Raw genomic sequence first — 18,669 nt, 5'->3', positions numbered from 1 at the left:
CTCCAATGGGTGATGTTAGAAATTGACTGGACTCCTCATAAGGCTGAAACCCTGCTCACCATGTCTCCAGTGCAGCTTTATAATAGGGGATTGGATTTCCAGGACCCTCATTTCTAAACTTTGAGAGGATAAGTTACTTATTAAAGTGGAAACACATCTCCAATAACTCTGAATGAAGAGAAATAATGATAATCCAAGGCCTACTTGCTTCACAAAAGGTAATTAACTGCACAGAGAACTGAATAAACAAAGAGCTTGGGCTTTCTGCTGACTGTTTCACATCTCAAGATGTAAGTATTTACAGATCAAGTGCTCTAAGAAGAATAAAAACATGTCTTTTCTCTGAGAAAAGCTTTCTTCACACAGACTTCAACTACTTTCTTAATCCTTAAGCCCCTAATTAGAGTTCTAGTCCAAAAGCTAACCATCCAGTTCCCCGGTCTCTCCAGCCCTGGCTTTAAAAAAATCAAGGTGGCTCAATCACCAGCCAGCGCTTTGCTCTGTTTTATAATAACCCTTCTTTGTATTTATCCCCAGACCTTTAATCTGAGTTCCTTCCAACGTTTTACTACAGGATTTTATTAATCCTCAACAACACTGCTGTGCAACCCTTGACCAATGCAATTATCCCAAATTTACAGATGAAGAAACTAAGGCACCAAGCGCACGCCTTTTCTCTTTTTACAAACAATGAAGCACAAGACCAGACAATAATTCTCTTGATTCTCACAGTACAGTCGTAAGCAACCAGCCTTGCTGGAAAAAAATAAACAGTTGCTCAATTCTTGGGAAATTTCTAAAAAGGTTTTTAAACTGGGAAAGTACAGAGATCTCAAAGGGCCGCAGAAAATAAAATAAAAGAATGCCAGCTCCCCAGAGCCCCACTGCCCAAACAACCCTGCCTCTCAAAAGTATGTCACAGGTGACAGAATGGAATCTCAGTAAGAACAGAATTAAGCATGCTAATAATTTATATTCATGCCCATATTTACTTGGATCATGATGGACTGAGAAGAAGTGTCCTCTGCCTCCCAATAGCCCCACTGTCATCTCATGGACTCTGGGGGACGTCCCCGACACTTGCAAGACATAATTCAATCCAAGAATACCAAGGCCAACTCTTTGCTGAGTACTCTGCTGGATGCTGACCTTACAAAGATTAATTGTACCTGGAACCCAATGTCAAGAATCTCCCCAATTCAATGACACCATATTTGTTCTTCTATTATGAGCACCTTGGACAGCATCTAGCACATGGGAGCTGTTGTGAACTGAATGTATGTGTCCCCCTCAATTCCATAGTTGAAGTCCTAATCCCCAGTGGGACTGTATTTGGAAAGAGAGCCTGTAGGAATGTCATTGCAGTTAAATGAGCTTCTAACGGTGGGAATTTGATCCAATAGGATGAGTGTCCTTTTCAGAGCACACTCCCTTTCTCTCTCAGGCACATAATACTAAGGAAAGGCCATGTGAACTCACAGTAAGAAAGGAGCCTCCTACAACTCAATGAGGCAGCTCTCGCCAGACACCAACCCGGCTGGTGCATTGATCTCAGACTTCCAGTCTTCAGAACTGTGAGAAAATAAATTTCTGTAGATTAAACCACGTAGTCTGTGGTATTTTGTTATGGCAGCCCTGGCAGATAAATGGAGGAGGTATTAAATAACTGTTTGCAGAGTTAATTGCATTTTGTATTTTTGGTTACCCTTAATTCCATACTAGTCTTTGATTATTGCTCTTCATGCAGGGGATTAGAGCATTGACTCAGTAGCTCTGTTCTTCTTGTTTTGGCTTCCTCGATGCTGGCACTTGCCGTCCAGCCAGCTCCACAGCCAAGGTGTGAGGTGGGCGTTTCCAAGAGTTTGACTATGTCCCTCAGTTGTATCTTGCTGGGCCTGGTCATACAGTGAGTCCTGTGAATATGTCCTGCTTTTCAGTTATTTTATGTCTGTCTGCCTGTCTGTTTATCTTTATTTCAGAAGCATCAGACAAGTTCCCCAAAGATCTAGTTCAGAGGGTATCTGAGAAAGCCATTCTTAAAGTTTTCTTTTTCTTTTTTTTTTTTATTTTTGGTTTTCATACTTGTGTATATCAAAAGCAAATGCCTGTACCTAATGACAGCAGCTAAGGTGCAGGCTGGAGACCCTCTGCCTCATCTTTCTCCTTCCTCAGGGTAATGTCACCCTCCTCCACCATTAGACGCTCTGCCTCTAAGCAATGGGCGATTTTCATGTCCTTTTCGGATGAAATTTTAATCTCTGTGTATCCGAATCCCACCTTTAACATTCATGTTCTGCCCACCCAAGCACGCAGATCACTCATATTATGATTATCAATATGAAAATACAATGTGTTTTGCACTTTACAGTCTATGAAGCACATCTTCTTACATTTTCTCATTTGATCTTTCTCTTAGCCTGATCGAACTGCTATAACAAAATACTGTAGACCAGGTAGACCAACCAGCAGGAATGTATTTTCTCACAGCTCTGGATGGCAGCAAGATCAAGGTGACAGCCAGTTTAGTCGCTGGTGAAGACTTTCCTCCTGGTTCGCAGATGGCCACCTTCTCACTGTGTCCTCACATGGCAGAGAGAGACAGAGACAGACAGAAAACACTGCTGCCTCGTCTTTTAAGGACACTAACCATAGCAGATTGGGGCTCTCCCCTTCTAACCTAAATTAACCTTAACTTCCTTCTCACTCAAAATACAAGGAATTGGGGCTTCAACATATGGATTTTAGAAGCACACAATGTTTTTTTTCCTAATTTTTTTTTAATGTTTATTTTTGAAAGAGAGAGACAGAGCATGAGTGGGAGAGGGGCAGAGAGAGAGGGAGACACAGAATCCAAAGCAGGCTCCAGGCTCTGAGCTGTCAGCACAGAGCCCGATGTAGGGCTCAAACGCATGAGTCATGAGATCGTGACCTGAGCTGAAGTCAGACGCTTCACCCACCGAGCCACCCAGGCTCTCTGAAGGACACAATCTTCATGGACTTATGAGCATACCACAAAATAAGAAATCTACAACATTGGGCTGCCTGGGTGGCTCAGTCAGCTAAGCCCCCGACTCTTAATTTTGGTTCAGGTCACGGGATCAAGCCCTCATCGGGCTCCATGCTGAGCATAGAACCTGACTGAGATTCTTTCCCTGTCTGTCCGTCTCCCCTGCTTGCATACTATCTCACTCTCAAAATAATTAATAAACATTTAAAAAAGAGGGAGAGAGAGAAATCCACAACAAGGGAGAGAAGAAAAATAAGAAAGATGACCTAGATCCAGTTTTATTCATCATACCTCTATTTCTCCTCTCAGACCCACCCCTTGGTCAGTGGATTAACTGTCTGATACTAGAGATGCCATTTGTGCCTGCCCATATCTTTGACTTTCCTCTAAGAGGACACGAAGAGGAGGGATTCTTGACTGCCCTCTCAAGGTCATGGTGTGGCATAACCACATTAGTCTGAAATGGAGGAGAGCTGCCCAGCAGGACCCGGCTGGTATGTCCTCCCAGCAAGAGATTATTGGAAAGCCCAGAAATGATGGAAATGCACCAACCAAAACAGTCCTGCAGATATCAAAAGACTTTTGGGAATTTGAAGTTCAAAAGCAGCAAAGTGTTGCTTAACATAAGCCAGAGACTGAAGTGGTCATGGTTACGCTTTCGGAGGTATGCTTTTCTCAGGCTGTTTATTGGGGTTCCTGCTACTCTGAGGTACTCAGGTATATGCTGGTGTCACAAAGGGAGTGGTAGGAGGCAGAACTAAACTTTGAAAGTCTTCCACAAGAAAGCAGTGAGAAGCTGAGAGTAGTCTAGGGTCAAGCCAGCCCTGGCCAGCAGCTGTTGAAGTCTGTACTTTGAAGATGCTCCCTCTCTGGATTCCTCCTTATCCCTGTCTCCCTTGAGTCAGTCTGTTCAAAATGTAAAGTGTCCAGGTTCATCATTATTCCCTCCAAGGTGTGTGCAATCACAAATGCAGACAGTGAATCCTTATGAATGTATATGTTAAAAAAAAAAAAAAGTTGATAAAAAGGAAATGCTGAGGCAAAGTCAGACAAACCATTTGGTGCCGGAGGGCAGCAGAACAGCCACCAGGGGAAGGTGACCTGGGGCCCCGTTCAGATGTTGTACTCAAATGATTTCACCATAGATTGATGGCCTTAGACTTAGCACATATTCTCAATTTGATTTTTTTATTTTTACTATCAAGGGGCCAAGAAGGACACGCAATGAAAGAGTAGAAAGGGGAAATGATTGGGGGAAAAAAAAAAAAAATATATATATATATATATATATATATATATATATATGTTTCACATGCAATGGAAATAAAATGGAGACAATGAGAAACAGTCAAAGAAACCTCTCATTTTATTAAACAATGATCTAATGTCTGCCTAGAAAACACTTCTCTTTCATGGCCCAAATCAAGGCTCACTATCTCCAAGAATCCTTTTGTTACCCTCCTTCCCTCATTCTATCTGGAACAGACTCTACCCCACATCTGTGGCACATTGTTTTCTTTGTTTATTGTGCCTCTGTCCCTAGACTAGGTCCTGAAAGGCAGAACAGGATCCTGTCTGAATCTGTCTCTCCTGTACATAAAATAGTGCCTGCTCCCTGATAGATGCTCTGTGAATATTTATCAAATGACAAGTTTGAAGAACTCCATAGAACTGTGCAGGAGGTACAGCCATCCTTCAGTGAAATGCTGTGGAATTGAAATGTACACTCCCATTACCTTCTCTGGACCCTTTCCTCCTTCATCCGCTCCTTCTCTCCCAGCTGCCATTTCTCTGAGAAGTGGCCTTCCGCCCAAAGCTCCAGCCCATCAGACCACAAACACCCTCACTCTCCTAAGGTCTCCCTAAACCCAAATGCCTCCTTTTCTTTCTCTAATCTTCCATCCAAGAAATGAAAATTCTTTTCTTCCTTTAGGAAAAAGGACGTGTTTTCATTTGAAAAGACAGCAGCGGCTTAACCTGAATAAGTCTCTGGTTGGCGAAACTTCAAGAAAAATGATGAAGGGCATAGGAAGGATTCCAAAAGTGCCAACCAAACCCCCACCAGGGGGAGACTCAGAAGCATGACTTGGGAGTCCCACTGCTCTTCTCTCCTCCGGCCCGAACACCCATATTAAATAGATTTGCAAGCCAAGGATTTTGTTCAGTATTTACACAGTTTATCCACCTGTCTCCACTCCCTGGCTTCTTAACTCACAGTACTGAAACGGGGGCCATTTTGTACGACACGGCCATGGGCATTTTCTTCCTCCTGGGAAGAACAAAAAGGACTCCTTTTAACAATGATCTTCTCATCATGATTTCCACCAGATTCCCAGAGGTGTCTTAAATCAAAGAAAGGTGAAGAAACCTGTACTAACAGAAAACGCTTAACTTCATCGCAGAGAGGTGTGAGTCAGTCTTGTAAAACCTTTCCACAGAAAGACTTTCCCTAGTTAACCCTTTACTGTCTTTGTTCACTTAATTCTTTTTTTTTATAAGCTGTAGGTATTCTTACCATTAGTATTTTCAGAGGTTATATCTCTCACTGAAGTCTATCAAAGTCTTAGTATAAGTATGCCTATCTCCTCACTAAGCAGGGTCCCCATTTGACTCCCTGGAAGTTAGGTCAGCGGCCTGATACCGTGAGCATACTGGGAACAAGTTGTACCAATACCAAGTTTTAATTCCTCATAGAAGTATTTCAAAGGCTGCAAACACGGCCCCAGCAGAAAGAAATATAAATGTAAGACTACACAGGAAGGGAACAGAGAATAACAAAATCTCAGACTTGGAAAGGAACTCAGAGGTTCTTTTTCTCCCTCATCCACTGCCAGAATTCTTCTTATGGTTTCTCCAACAAATTGCCATTTAATTACTGTCTGAAGACCTCTGATGGCAAGGGATTCACTCTTGCTCAAGGCATTTGCCCTATTATATAACCCCTGAATTCCTAGCAGATTCATCCTCAAAGTTAGACAATATCTAACTTGTAGTTAGGTTGCCTGAGAAATCTGGACAACTTCATTCCCTCATGTACCTGGACTGTCCATCAAAAACTGTAAGGCAGTTTCGAGTCTCTCTTTTTCCTTATGGTGTTTACACAGCACTGCATCCTGTTTATTTTTCTTGCTCTCCACAGTTCCTGATACTGTGCAGTGGGGAATCGGTGGAAGAATTAATGAATGGGGACATATCTCAGCTGTGTCTCTGTAGGACAAGGAGATGGCAGGAAGTGCCCAGGGTCCTAAATCATGGACTGTGCGGTGTGACAAGAGTTCCTACAGCAATGGGGGAGGTAGTTCTGACGCAGTGAGGAGAGTGGGGGCATTCCATGACTAGTCCCTGCCTGGCCACTCATCTCTCTTGAAGCCTGAACTTTCAGTCTCTCCCTGAGACCTAAGCTTAAAACAAACAAACAAACAAACAAACAAACAAACAAACAAGGCATAAGTATCTCCTTGATTTCTGCACTTAGCCAGGACTTAAAGAACATAAATGCCCATAGGGTCAAGTAAAGCTTTCACGGAAGTGCGGCTTTAGAGTTTAAGAAAATAAGTGATCAGACAGAATTCAAGCATGCCCGCCTAATGAAATAAATTCAATTTATTTAAAGCACATTGTTTCAAAAAATAAATTAACACTCTTCATTTAGAGCTTATGGTTAAGGACATAAAGTATGCTACCAGACTCCAGGAGGGAAGACTGAATTATAGCTCTTTTACTTACTTGCTGTGAGATTTTAAGCAAGTTATTTAAGCTCTGTATGCCTTAGTTGCTGGAACTATGAGATTAATACCGCCAATCACGTTGGATTATCGTAAGAATTAAGAGCTGTGTACATTAATTAGAATGGTGTCCAGAATGTGTGTGTGTGTGTGTGTGTGTGTGTGTGTGTGTGTGGAGAGAGAGAGAAGGAGAGTATGTGGGGTAGTATTTATGTAGTCAGATATACTTATTCCTGTTACGCACTGTCTATATCCACAGATACAACCTGGCAGGTACAAATGGGCCATGGAACCACACGTAAGAGATGCTTTGCAGAAAACTTGCATCTCACTGCTCTGTAACTTACTGTAGTCTAGCCACATCACAGCAGGATCGTCTAGCTTAGAGGAAAGATGGTGGGGCTGATTATCAGGAGATCTGGCCTCTGGTCTCAGCCGTGTCCTGAGTTATCTGCCTGGCCTAAGTTAATCAGTTAATCTATGCCTCAGCATCCTCAGCCAGCCTTATTCACCTCACAGAGACATTATGGGGGCAAAGTTTAAGAACTGACATGTTAATATAATGGTTCTAATCATACAAAGGTCTGCTGACTAATAAGAGGTCTAATAACCCATAATGGTTCCTTTCTCTCTTATAGGCTCTTCAAGATCAGATAGTCTTGGAGTGGTCAGTCACCACCCAGGCTCTCTCTCTCTCTTTTTTTCTTCCCTTGCATTTGCTCTTAGAATAAAATTGTCAGTGGGACGCTGTCATTCTTAATGTACTTCAGGCCTGATTCAACTCACTCGCCCACCAGGTTTGATCTTTGTGTGAGGCTCACACATCATTCTTTACTTTCAGTGTCATAAATCGACAGAAAGCAAGATGAAGCAAAGAAGAAGACCTCCTACCACTCCCCCACTTCCAAAAAAAAAAAAAAAATAGAGCAAGAGAAATCGGTCTAAGGTCGAAAGAGGTCAGAGTATGGCTGCATATTCCAATGGCCTTCTATGGCCTCAGCACAGTCCATCCCAGGGATGGTTCTAAAGCCCAGCCTCCTCTCATTACATTGGCAAATTACAAGAGGAGAAAGAACATTTTCTTAATCATGGGAATGTGTTCTTTGAGATCAGACGACTGGGATGGCCACATCTTTGCCCTCATGACCAGTTCTAATACTTGTTCCATCCCCTAGGATTCCGATCTCACATGCTCTTGACCAGGACCAAAAGTCCTGCTCATTGCTGGCTGGAATTACGTAGTGAGAAAACCTGACTTCTCCTAAGCACTGTCAGACTTGGTGTCCTTCAACATCCCTTGCATCAAGTGCGTTCCAGCCCCTATACCCTTCTAACCTTTGCAGATTCCATTTTGTGTACATTCTCTTCAAAGTCTGATCCTCAGCACCAAGCCCCGTATTCCACAAGGTTTTGACTCACATCTACAACTTCTCTCCAAGACCTAGGCAATCGACTTCTAGGCATACGGCCTGCATTTACGCCAGTTGTTTTAACGGCCCCCAGTAAAGGAGACTGCAGCAAAGATGACACGATATATGTGATGAGTGTCCTTCCAAAATACAGATATGCTTATGATCTTCTCCTTTGCACTTAATGGACTCCAGCACAGAATAAATAATAAAGAATTACTGCGACACAGTTGAGGCAAATTAAAGTCAACGCATTTGAGACTTCAGCAATGAATTGACACTGGCCCTGAATACCAATTGCAAGTCATAAAGGTAAAGTACAATCAAGGCTTTGGCTGGAGCTCTGGCATTAAGCTGCCCAGGTGGGACCAAATTTAAGTTGAAATTCTGCAGCGTTCTGGAGGGCATGCACTGTCCCTCAGCCCAACATGACACTTCGTCAGGCTTCATGCTGTCAGTACTCACCATTCCTGCAGAGCAGGACGGCCAGGGAATCCTGAGAAGATGAATTGATGTAGAGCAAGAGGCTGGGCGCCTGAGCTGTCACAAAGCTAAACGCAATATTTTCCTTGGATGGAGCTGCATCTGTGTAAATCGCCGAGGATGAGAGGCTTATATTTTTGGTCACCGGGTAGGGTTCTTGAAACATATAAGTAACTGAAGCGCCAGCCTCAAAAACAGCAGAAACCTCTGAAACATAGAAGAGGGGAACGCACACATTGCCACATTTAGTCGATTATTCAGGCTAGCAATAACTGTTTATTGTTTGCTAAGCAACAAGCACTATGTGAGGGTTTTTTTTTTACCTGAATTATACACTACGCTTTCCACAATAAGTTCGAAGTGGCAGAAGTCATTACTCTTATTTACAAATGAGAAACACGAGGCTGCAGAGGTTAAGCACCTTGAACAAGGTTGCATAGCTTTAAAAAAGAGAGCTGAGATTTGCAACCTGGAGTTTAGCTCCAGTTTAACATACATTTGCGTATAACTACCATGTGCCAGGCGGATTTCTCGAGAAGCAAAGATAAACTGTCCCTGCCGCCAGCACCGTAGTGATAAATTTCACTGCGACCTTCCTCGTTTCAAAACTGAGGTTCTAACTGTTCCAGCTAGTGCTTTTCTGGTGTGTTAGGAGGATTGTGAGTGGGTTCTAAGTTACTGAGAATAGGACACTGGAGGAGGCTCTGCAGTAACCCTCTATGGTGTTGGATAAAACGTGAGGATCCATGGAAACAGAAGAGAGAGAATCCCTGGAACTAGTAGAAAAGGCATGGGTATTCAACCCCTGGACTCCATTTTTTGGGATGTCTAGGAATTGACATTCGAGTCCAAAAAGAGCCAAGACTTGAGCAAACAGGGCTTCCTATGGGAAACAATTCCTATAGCATCGCACGTTGGATGGAGTTCTGCCGCCACCATGGAGAAAGGCAGCATCTACAAATTTATGACATTCAATTAGCAGGAATGTGCAAATCACCCACATTCCCTCTATAATATGCTTACTCCAACTGTTACCACTTTAGTTTGGTGGAACTGGCACAGGATTTGGCTTCAGCCCTAGGTCTGGGCTGGATCAATTTCATACTAGCTGTGTGGTCCCAGGCAAGCTAGTGAATCCTGTGGAGACTGTTTTGGCATCTGGTGGATGGGAAGTGTAACACTTACGTCAACTATATTTCTCAGTGGATAAATGAGATACTGTGTGTAGAGCGCTTCTAACAGTTAGCCACTACAGTGTGAACTTACAGACTTTCCATATTAGAAGAGACTTCAACCTGAACCCATCCCCATTTCCTTCACAAACTATCTGTTTATTGACTGCATACCCAACCCAATGCAGGAATATTTTCTTTCTTTTTTTAAATTTTCATGTGTATTTGTTTATTTTTGAGAGAGAGAGACAAAGCACAAGCAGGGGAAGGGCAGAGAGACAGGGAGAGAGAGAGAATCCCAAGCAGTCTCAGCCTTGTCAGCATAGAGCCCCATGCGGGGCTCAAACTCACTCAGATAATGACCTGAGCCGAAACCAAGGGTCAGATGCCACACTGACTGAGACACCCAGGTGCCCTGAGATATTCTTTTCTTTCAATCAAGGCTGCTCGTAAGTTCTCTTTCAATGTTACTGCCATAGAGTAATATACTATCAGGGCACAGAGGAAAGGTTCCTTTTAGAACAACATAGCTCAGATCTTGCAGCAAACCTTTACCATAAAGATAGCACAATAAACATGAACCCATATTGGCGTGATTGGTTTCTTTTTTTCCTGAATGATATGTGGAATTCACCTAATTCTCCATGAAATTTCTTGATTGAGTTGGTGGCACCTAGAACATAATCAAACCTGGCTTTCCCTTCCTAATTTCATTGCAAATTTGTTCTACCTTTGTGAAAATTCTATAACAGTCTGTAACAGTGCCAAAAAATTAAAGTTGCATATTTATGCATATTGGTGGCAGATTGGGAATACCAGTTCATTTTGACTAAAGGTTCAGAGAAAGTGTTCTGCATTTATCATTCAGGTTACAACATCCGTACTCCTGATTACAAAGATATGCAGCAGAGACTTGTGACAGAGAGGATTCCGGTTAATCATCAGCTTGATTCAAGCACTTTCCTTGAGTGAATTTCCTTGGGGACGCTTGGCCTGCATTTTGAGCTACTATCTCCTCGTTAACAGAATAATGGCTTTTATTTGATGTTGTGTGTGTGTTCAAATATAACTATAATTCAGAGCATTCTGTTATGAATAGCATATTAGATGTGTGCATATACAGATTTCATTTTTTTCCTTATACTTAGGATAGGAAATTACAATGTAAAGCATTTTTAAGCTAGAAGTATCCTACCAAATTTCTGTCTTCCCTTCTCCCCTAACCCCAGATCTAATTATTCTTAATGTTTAATTATTTTAATGTTTAATATTTAGATACTGTCACTTTCAACATAAAACTTCCTTCAGCAAAACACTGGATTCTATTATTCTCTAAGTTTCTTGTATTTTATAGTCTAAGATTTTAAGCTCCCTGATCATATTTAAGCTCCCTGAGTGATTTATCTGAACACACAAAACCACTGGTCTAATTGGAAGAAACATTTTAACTAGATGTGATCATCTAAAACTATGCTGATTACATTCTGAGAAGAAAGCTCATGCATCAAACAAAACAAAACAAACCACAATGAGAGGTAGCCTAGAGTCTGATGTGTGTGTGACAGAGATGGTGATTCCCAGAGCTGCATGTCTCTATGGTCAGAGTAGCCTAATCAGACCGGAAAGAGGAGCTCCACACTGACTAGGAGTAAAGTGTTGAGTGAATTATAAGAAACAGCAGGGAAACAGGGTGGCACTGCAGAGAATGTATCTCTGAGCCAGCTGTGGAGTCTGACGGACTGGGAGCTTGGAACCTGGCTGTGCCCCTTCTCCAACAATCTCACGGGATCCCCCCTCAACCTCAGCTCAAAATGTCACCTACAAAGAGGGGTGGATTTAATCTTGTGGTGGGTAGAACAATTGAAAGACATTGTGTAAAAGCAGGACACATGGTAGGAACTCAATGGACAATAGTTGGTCTCAATAATAGGGACACAACTTAGAATGAGTATAAAGGTAATGAGTAGGCCAGTGATTACCTAGAAATTAATCAAGCTGTCATTAATTTGGCAAAACATCCAACTAAAAATAAATGGTAAAATTGGCAATTTGAATGGTGAGTGTATATTTCGTAATATTAGACATGTTTAATTTTTCTTATTGCAAAGATCCTGTGGATCTGTGTTTTTAATAAGCTCTTATCTTTTAGCAATACATATTGTAATATTTATAGACAAAATGATGTGATATTTGAAGTTTGCTTTGAAATAATAAAGGAGGAGGAGGAGAGGATGTGAGTGTATAGATGAAATAAAAATGGCCATGAGTTGGTCATTTTTGAAGCTAGATAATGGATGCATGAGGGTTCTGAAACTCTTCTCCCTATTATCATATAGAACTGTTTTTTTTTGTAATAAAAAGCAAAAAAAAGAAAGATATGTTGGCAGGAAGGTAAATAATAAATAATTTTTCAACAGGTTTTTGGCAATTGGTAAAGAGTACCTAAATATGCATACTATTTTTTCACTGAAATTCCATTACGGAGAAAAAATCAATACATGTGTTTATCACAGCATTATTTTTGTGCCAAATTTGGAGCAATCTAAAATTCCAAGACAATAATAAGAGCAAGCGCTCTGTAGGACTTTATTTGCCAGGCATTATCCCAAGTGCTTTGTGAAGTGCTCATTAAAATGTTCACCACAGGGGCGCCTGGGTGGCTCAGTCGGTTGGGCATCCGACTTCAGCTCAGGTCATGATCTCGCGGTCTGTGAGTTCGAGCCCCACATTGGGCTCTGTGCTGACAGCTCAGAGCCTGGAGCCTGTTTCAGATTCTGTGTCTCCCTCTTTCTCTCTCGTCTCCCGCTCATGCTCTGTCTCTCTCTTCTCAAAAATAAACAAACGTTAAAAAAAAAAATGTTCACCACAATCCTCCGTAAAGGATTTTTGAATTTTCTAATTTTTTGGATGAGAAAACCAAGGAATCGGGAGGCGAGTTACACAACCAATGCCACACACTGTAGACTGTAGAGGAGCTAGAAGCTGAATTTAGGCAGATCAAGTGCCAGATTGCAGAATGGCACCACTGTTGCTAAGCTAAATTGCTCTGGGGATAGAATGGGTGACACGAGCAGAGGCAACCCCACCAGATGAAATATACTGCAGTCATTAAAACTGATGAATTATATAGAAATGTGTATAAAATGAAATAAAGAAAATGTAGGCATAAAATGTAGATATGAAATGCAGAATTACAGCAGCTAGGTTAAATGCAAAGAAAAGAGCTAGAAGAAAATCAGATTTTCTTTTTAATGCTTGTCTTTGAGGAATTAGATTTTTTATTTTTCTAGATTTCCAAATATATTTCCAGGTAAATTTCCAAATATATTGTCTAACTTTTTAATTGGAAAAAAAATGACAACAGTTATACCTAGATTCTTCATACAATAGTGGGGGTTGAGGGGGGCTAAAGACAAGCACACATCAATAAATGGTGTTAGAATAGTTGGATATCCATGGGCAAAAGAATTAAATTGAACCCCTGCCTTACACCAGCTACAAAAATTAATTCAAACTGGATCAAGCTATAAAAACTCTTAGAGGAAACCATAGACATAAATCTTCATGAGATTCAGTTAGGCAATGATTTGTTAGACATAATACCAAACACAATCAACTAAAATAAAACAATAAGAAGAACTGGATGGTATGAAAATGAAAAACTTTTGTGTTTCACAAGGTATAATGGACAAAATGAAAATGGGGAAAATATTTACAAAGCATATATCTAATGTGAGAATTGTAATCAGAATATGCAAACAATTCCTGCAACTAAAAAAGAAAAGAAAAATAGCTCAATCAAAAAACAAGCAAAAATTTAAATTAATGTATCACCAAAAAAGGTATACAGTCAATAAGAACATGAAAGATGTCCAGTGTTATTTGTCATCAGTGAAATGAAAGTCAAAACCACAATGGGATACCATTTCACACATTCACAGTAACATGTCTGTTATTAAAAAGGCAGATAATAACAAGTGTTGGTGAGGATGTGGAGAGATTGGAATCCTTGTACTTTGCTGGTGAGAATGTAAAATGGAGCAGCCACTTTGAAAATAGTTTGCCAGTTTCCTCAAAAAATTAAACATACATTTACCATATGACACAGTAATTCTACTTCTAGGCATATGCCCAAGAGAACAGAAAATATAAGTCCACACAAAAACATATATATGAATGTTAGTAGCATTATTTATAATAACCAAATAAATGGAAACATCCCAATGGCGACCAAGTGATGAACAGATATATATATGTGTGTGTGTGTGTGTGTGTGTGTGTGTGTGTGTGTGTGTGTTGGATTCATATAATGGAATAAAATACTCTTTGGAAACAAAAAAGGAACAAAATACTAAAAAATGCTACAGCATGGATGAATCTTAGAAACATGCTAAGTGAAAGAATCTAGACACAAAAAGGCTAGTGGTTCCATTTATCTAAAATGTCGAGATAGATAAGTAAATCAGTTGTTTTTTAGGGACAGTGGGGAAAGGTGAATGAGAGGTAGCTACTAATGGATATAATATTTATTTTTAGGGTGATAAAAATATTCTGAAATTAAATAATGGTGATGGCTATGCAACTTTGTGAATATGCTAAAAATCACTTCATTATACAATTTAAAATGGTGGATTTTAGGGTATAAAAATTACATCTCAATTAAAAAGAGAGAGAGGGGCGCCTGGGTGGCTCAGTCGGCTAAGTGTTGACTTTGACTCAGGTCATGATCTTGCGGTTTGTGAGTTAGAGCCCCACATTGGGCTCTGTGCAGACAGCTCAGAGCCTGGAGCCTGCTTCAGATTCTATGTCTCCCTCTCTCTGCCCCTTCCCCAGCTCACACTCTGTCTCTCTGTCTCTGTCTCTCTGTCTCTCTGTCTCTCTCTCTCAAAAAATAAATAAACATTAAAAAAAAGACACACACACACAAAGCAGAAAATAATATTTGAATCCTAATACTGTATTCCTATACAGAATGAAATTAGGGTTTTTAAAGAGAAAAAAGAAACCAAAAAGTGCTGGATGGATCTTCAGCTCTGACATTTATTAGCAAGTCATTAAAACTCCATGAACTTCAATGTTCTCAATATGTTAAATGTGGATGTTAATATCCTCCCCACTAGGCTGGCCATAAGGAATGTATGTTGCAATCAATAACTACTAACTAATCTCAAGATTATTGTTACTTTGTACTATCATCAGAAACAGGAAGTGGATCAATGGATTATGGTTCTGGCCCAGGCATTGGTAACTCCACCCCACATATTTCCAGTATCTGCACCCCCTAAGTTACACATGCCCTACTAGTTAATAACATAGAAAAGCACCCTTGTTCAGGACCATCACATAGCTAATGGCTCCCATGGTACACTTCCCTAGGCAATTGGTGTGGCTACAAGACTAGGTTAAAAGGTTTCTTCTACATACTATGCAGGTACTGAATATAAAGGGAATCATTTCCTTAGATTTATGAGAAAGGGGTGAAAGTCTGGGGCTGTGAAATATGAAGCAAGCTGAAAAGGCTAAGCACATATTTGTCTATTTTGCTTATAGATCAAAGTAAAAAATGGGGAGAGAACACAGGCTATTTCAATATATGCAGCAAAAAGATATGGGGGTAGGGACAGAAGATACTTAATCAGAGTTGTTTCAGGGGAAAGAAAAAGCCAATGAAAAATTAGGCTAAATTTAGAACAATATGATCTATGAGATGTCTGACCAATGTCTCTGGAGAAATATAGAACAACACTGTTCTTTTTTTTTTTTTTTCTTTCAAACATACAACTTGGATATAGATCCTGGAAAACAATGCCAGTATACCTTTGTAACTAGGGCTGGTGGTGTTTATTCTGTATTTGCTTCTTCTGGGACTAGACTAAGGGTGGCATTTAAGGTTTTTTTTTAGGGGAAGTTAATCAGAGACCTCACTCAGGGTGAAAATCCAGTGGTGTCTTTGTGTCTCTTAGCACATTTAATACCTACTGGGATGGGACCACTTTATGTCAAGCTGATGAAGGAAGGGCCCAACACACTGTTGGCCCTAAAGTTTGTACCATTATTTTTTACCCCAACAAATACAATGGTTCTCAACAATAAGCAAGTAATTCAATCTGACTGGGGAGAACGCCAGCGTGAATGATGAAGAGCTTAAATTACAGAGTCCTTCAAAGAGAACACTGAGTGCTCCTCTCTTCTCCATTGTTTCTAAGTTCCAACAGGAAACTGGACTAAATAAAGCACTGTTTGGTAGAGGTGTTTGAGAAATGAGTTGTAATGAATTGACAAGAATTGTGTATAATTGCCATCATTGTTTATATGTAAATGGTGTTTCAAAGTAATTGAAACATTTTAATAGCTTAAATGCTGCTCTTGAAATATTGTGTACATTATTTGTTCAACAAACTTTTTTCTTTCCATCAATAAAATAAACTTTACAATCTTGCGAAGATAGGAGACCTAATCTTTTGCCTTTGTGTTTGAAAAAATACTAAGTGTTTATACTGAATAATCCCATTTTATAGTTTGTAGAGTTATCTTGAATTTTTCTAGAGAATTTACACCATGATCATCACTCCTCGTTCAAGATATACATCCATCATGGTTAGTTTTGCCAATGTAATGAAATAATAAGATTAGGAGGGGGTATAGAAAGACACCGGGGCAGGGATTTTGATCTCTGTGTTTCATTCCCAGACCCTTGATGAACTAAATGTGAGTTTCCAGGCAAGGCTTTTAAAGCTTCAGACCGTACTCACATCATCTGCAGAATAGGGAGATTTTACTAGATGTATGCTATTGATTTTACTAGATGTATGCTAGATGTCTACTCACTTACCTATAAGCTCTCTATTTGTAAAAAATGCTTTAAAATGACTTTAAGCCTCCTTGAGACACTTCCAGGGGTAGATTCTATAATTCTGTGATTACACGTGTGGGCTAAGGAACTGGAACTGGGAAGATAGTGCACCCCTGGCAATCTGGCTGATACAACAGAAATGAGAGTCCACTTCTCCCAGGCCTCAGCTGGCCCCTGGGCCAAGGAGACATGGTACGCTGTTACTATCTATCCAGTTCAACTGTACTGCCAATGTCAACACACAGTGAGATGGGTATATGTAATTATGCTGAGGAGTTACACAGAGTCTTTAAACAGAGTGAAACTGAAGAAGATAAATGATCGCTTGGGAACTGACTGAGGGCATGAATTGACCGTGGCTTGGAGGCACTAGAATACAACACGGGAAAAACAGAGGTGCCTGTTGTACCTTTTTTGCAAAAGGGCCCTTCATATGGTGAGTTGGTGCAATCGCACGAGTACCCACTGTACTTCTCCACGCACTTGCCCCCGTTGTGGCAGATGCCACCATAAGTGCTACAATGGCCTGGACATCCCGGCCGGACTCCAGACGTGACCTTGGCCCTCTCCTCCAGGTCCAACTTCTGCCCATTCAAGTGTAATGAGCGTATGCATCCTAGGAAGCCTTTCTGTCTTGATGATGTTCCCCCTAAGCAGTAAAAAATAAAAGAAAAAAAAAAGTAAGGTATCATACCATTCAATGTTTTAGGTTTAATAGCAAGATACTCATAACAGTTATGTGTCGTTCTGTGGTCCTGCTGTGTTGAACTTTTCAATTATAGCTTCAGGTGAGAATTAGGAATTCAAACAGCATGTGCAAAATGCATTGCATGTCTCTCCAGGCCGGGAAGAAGCTCACCCCAACTCAAAAAAAAAAAAAAAAAAAAAAAAGAAAGAAAGAAAGAGAAAAAATAATATGCTTCACATGGAATCCTGTACCTTACATGTTTCAGACAGAAACTTTCGATCACCATGTTCCTTGCAAATGAAATAAAATGTGTTCTGATGTCGTCTCCAGCAGACTTTTGTCTGAAGTAGAATGCACAAGGGAGATTGTCCCTTCGGACAAAGTGAGAAGCAAGCTGTTAGGCACATGAAGTTAGAACATGGGAACAAGTCTTGCATGGCTCCTGTAGTGCGATGCGAGCCCTGGAAGGAGGGCGGGCTTTGGGACACAGACATGGAGTCATACTCCAGGTCACTAGCTGATTAGCCACACTGACCACTGGATGACCTCATCTTAGCTACTTGATCTGTAAAATAATAATAAGTCTGTTTAGTGTATTTTCGTAAAGCTTAGTTAAGAGCATGGAATGCAGTATGTGCTCAATCATTACTCTTTTCTATGCCTTCTCCTGAGCCCTTACAATGACTGGAACCAGTAGGTCATTTATATGTATGTGTATATATAAAGAGAGACAGAGAGCACTATCCTAGCACTTACCTCCAAATTATTATTTGGAAGAGAAATTTCTCCTTCTGGAATACAGAACCGGATTATAACCCAACTTTTCTGCTGTGGGTACATCCTGAAGTTATCAGAGAGATTCACAATGCTCTTTGCAAATTATTTAAGAATGGAGTAGATTCCAAGTGACAGAGGATTTTGTTACCATTGGGAACCCAGGACTCTACTATCCCAAACCTCAGATATCAGAAAAATGTGAACAGAGAGACAATAAGCCAAGAAATTAAACTAAATCTCATCAGGAGATATTTATTTTTAATTTTTAAATGTTTATTTGTTTTTGAGAGAGAGAAAGACAGAGCATGAGCAGGGGGAGGCGGATGGGCAGAGACAGAGGCAGAGGGGGGTGGGAGACACAGAAACTGAAGCAGGCTCTGGGCTCTGAGTGGTCAGCACAGAGCCTGATGCAGGTCTTGATCTCCTGAACTGCAAGATCATGACCTGAGTGGAAGTCAAACGCTCAACTGACTGAGCCACACAGGCACCTCCACACCCCCAATCAGGATATATTTATTTATTTGGTGCTTGGAATCATGGGAGATCCCAGAGAAG

The 18,669-nt window shown here is 40.7% G+C and overlaps 1 protein-coding gene across 3 annotated transcripts in view; it reads right to left on the bottom strand.

The window, feature by feature from the left end:
• CNTNAP5 (contactin associated protein family member 5) overlaps window positions 1-18,669 on the bottom strand; it is an 809,440-nt gene that overhangs the window by 92,729 nt on the left and 698,042 nt on the right. For all 3 annotated transcript variants that reach the window (XM_078451401.2, XM_078451402.2, XM_078451400.2), the window contains exons 18-19: window positions 17,059-17,298; window positions 8,607-8,831 (exon numbers count right to left, since the gene is read on the bottom strand). In XM_078451401.2, coding sequence (XP_078307527.1) covers window positions 8,607-8,831; window positions 17,059-17,298 — 465 coding nt within the window. The remainder of the gene's footprint in view (window positions 1-8,606; window positions 8,832-17,058; window positions 17,299-18,669) is intronic.

This window comes from Panthera onca, chromosome C1 (assembly GCF_046562875.1).
Source record: "Panthera onca isolate mPanOnc1 chromosome C1, mPanOnc1 haplotype 2, whole genome shotgun sequence".
Lineage (NCBI taxonomy): Eukaryota > Metazoa > Chordata > Mammalia > Carnivora > Felidae > Panthera > Panthera onca.
The sequence above is the reverse complement of the archived record's forward strand: the minus strand, read 5'-3'. Positions and strand labels throughout refer to the sequence as shown.